General features: G+C 49.7%; 1 protein-coding gene across 1 annotated transcript in view; it reads left to right on the top strand.

The window, feature by feature from the left end:
- The first annotated feature begins 480 nt into the window (after positions 1 to 480).
- Positions 481 to 2,993, top strand: part of LOC119417383 (potassium voltage-gated channel subfamily D member 1) — a 48,240-nt gene continuing 45,727 nt past the window's right edge. The window contains exons 1-3 of the mRNA XM_037684586.1: positions 481 to 528; positions 2,368 to 2,436; positions 2,551 to 2,790. Coding sequence (XP_037540514.1) covers positions 481 to 528; positions 2,368 to 2,436; positions 2,551 to 2,790 — 357 coding nt within the window. The remainder of the gene's footprint in view (positions 529 to 2,367; positions 2,437 to 2,550; positions 2,791 to 2,993) is intronic.

Raw genomic sequence — 2,993 nt, 5'->3', positions numbered from 1 at the left:
CTTTAAGGACAGCCTCTCTCTTGATGGTGACGTCAACAGTCTGAATAAGAACAATTACTTTTAAATAAAATCTAACTCACACATACACAAAACAACTATTCAGCTATAAATCCCACTGAGTCTTCTCAGATACCTCATCTAAAACTTGTAAGATCCTGGTGGTCTGCTCAGAGTGAGACATCTGTATTTTATGCCCATCTTCACGGCGCTCCTCTCAGTTGTGTTTTCAGAAATAGAGTCAGAGTGAGACATCTGTAATTTATGCCCATCTTCACGGCGCTCCTCTCTGTTGTGTTTTCAGAAACCGAGTCAGAGTGAGACATCTGTAATTTATGTCCATCTTCACGGCGCTCCTCTCTGTTGTGTTTTCAGAAACAGAGTCAGAGTGAGACATCTGTGTTTTACTCCACTCTCCGCCCTGCTGGATCGGTTCTCCTGTGTTAGCGTAGCCGGGGGCTGGTAGCTGCTGCCCGGGTAAACATGGCCATGTCTCAGGCTCTGTCCGAGGAGGAGTTCCACCGGATGCAGGTGAGTTAAACCGGCTGTGTGTTCTGTTGGTCCGGTTCAGCTGCGGCATCGTTGGCGGAGAGGTTCGCGGCTCCGGGACGTGTGAGCAGTGTAACGGTGTTCCGGTGTCGGTTCTGCTGGTTGTGCAGTTGTTCTGAAGCGGTCTTTGGGACGGTTCAGGCCCAGATCTCTGAGAGATGAAGGGAGGAGTTGTTGGACTCCTCATGCTAACCGTTAGCCGGGCCGGAGTCAGACTAACGGTTAGCATGTTAGCATGCACGCGACGCTGATGAGAGTCACGGGGTCTGAGTGGGCGGATGGCCGAGTTTGTGTTCACCTGAGGCGGTCAGAGGAGGAGGAGGACCGCGGTCACTGCTGGAGTTCACTGACGCCACGTTCTGTTCAGACACATCAGCTGATTTCAGATGAACACCTGGACAGGTATCCAGTCCCTCACAGGGACACCTGGAGAAAACCCAGAGAGACAAACCTGTGACCTTTTTGCGGTGAGGCAACAGGTGTAACCACTGCCCCATCTCGGAGTGTTGTCTAAAAATAAAAATAAGTTTATTTCCAGAGTAAAGAGCAGAAAGGAAACTGCAGCAGTTATGCCTCTGTGTGGTTGTCATGTTTACAGGTGTTATTATGGTCTGTCGTCAGGTAAAATTTGAAGCTCTCGACCTTTGACCTCTCTAAGTGACTTTAAGAATCTGTTGGACTCCTGGCAGGGACCAATGCAGACATGTTCCTGTTTTTAGTTTCTACATTCACCTTAGAATCTAGCTGTTTTTTTGTTACCTTTTATTCTTTTAGCCATCCTATTTGTAAAAAAAACAAACAAAACAAACTGCAGTATGACTTTTTATAACTGTTTATTGTTGTTGCTGTTGTCCATTGTTGTCATCATTCTTTGTTAATTCAGGTCTCTCTTGTAAATGAGTCCTCGAGGCTCAATGGGATTTACCTGTAGAAATAAAGGTTGAATAAAAAACAATAGTTAATGTGAGGTTAATCTGGGGCAGTGCGTCCCCTACCATTGTCCAAGGAGTGCGTCCCGCCCTGTCAACAGGACCAAGCGCCCCGTCGACAAAACGAAAGTTACAGCTGTAACTATGGTTCTATGAATCCTGGATGACCGCCAGAGGCGGTGCTTAAAGCACTGAATGATCATTCTTGCGCATGCGCAGGTCGAGAATTTATGCAAACATAGTCACGCGTGACACCTGGGACACCGGTGAGTCTACATAAGCACATGACAACGGTAGCCCAGTCCCTTAATCTTCTCGCGAAACGCAATGATTCCGCAGGCCCGAGCGCTCTGGCGGTCATCCAGGATTCATAGAATCGTACTTACAGCTGTAACTTTCGTTCTATTTCATCCCTACTGACCGCCAGAGGCGGTGCTTATAGCACTGGATGATGATTGACAACAGAGTCCTGAGGAATCACACCCACAAGAAGAAACAAAAGTTAAGTGTGCCCACCTTACTGAGACGGAGATGGGTGCTGCGATAGGATCCCTTCCAACGGGTGAAAAGCAGCCAGGTTTACCCTGTAGAACCTGGCAAATGTATTTGGGGATGACCAGGAGGCTGCTGCACATATCGCCTCCAGAGTGACCCCATTTATAGCGGCCCATGACACGCTAACGCTCCTGGTGGAATGGCATTGTACCCCTACAGGTGGCTGGCGGCCCTGCAGAGTGTACGCCTGTTCCACCACGTCCACAATCCAGCGCACAAGGCGCTGCTTTGAAAGGGCCTGCTTTGAAAGGGCCTGCCCTTTGCGAGGTCCTGTATAGCAAATGAACATATTATCAGATGGCCGCAGAGAAGTTGTCCATCTGATGTATGCTTCCAGTGCCCGACCAGGACAGAGAGGCTCGTCAGCACCATCTGCATCGAAGCGAGCAAGCTGGAGAGGCAGAGAGTGGGTCACAGATGGGGCCACCTTAGGGAGGAACGTTACGTTAGGCCAGAGTGTAACACCCGAACCAGCCGGGTTCTAACGGCAACAGTGCTTGTAAACTGATATTGCATGTAGTTCACCTACTCGTTTGGCCAAAGCCATGGCCAGGAGAAACGTGGTCTTCGTAGACAAGCACTCAAGGCTCACGTCCGTCAAGGGCTCAAACGGAGCAGACCGCAGGGCAGCAAGGACCAGAGAGAGATCCCACACAGGCACGACGAGGCGTGTGGGGGGATACAGATGTCTGGCGCCTCTCAGAAACAAGGACACATCCTTGTTACGACCTACTGTCTCCCCACCCACCACCGTATGCCAGCAAGAGATTGCAGCAACATAAACTTTCAGGGTGGATGGAGACCGGCCCTGAGAAAGTAGCGCCTGAAGGAAAGTAAGAATAACAGAAAAAGGACAGTGTACAGGGTCCTTGTGTCTGGCATGACACCAGTTGCTGAAGACCTTTCACTTATGTGTGTACAACAGTCGTGTGGAAGGGGCCCTGGCGTTATTCATTGTATGTG

The sequence above is a fragment of the Nematolebias whitei genome, chromosome 11 (assembly GCF_014905685.2).
Source record: "Nematolebias whitei isolate Nwh7 chromosome 11, NemWhi1, whole genome shotgun sequence".
NCBI lineage: Eukaryota > Metazoa > Chordata > Actinopteri > Cyprinodontiformes > Rivulidae > Nematolebias > Nematolebias whitei.
Note: the sequence above shows the minus strand (reverse complement) of the source record. Positions and strands in the feature narration are given on the sequence as shown.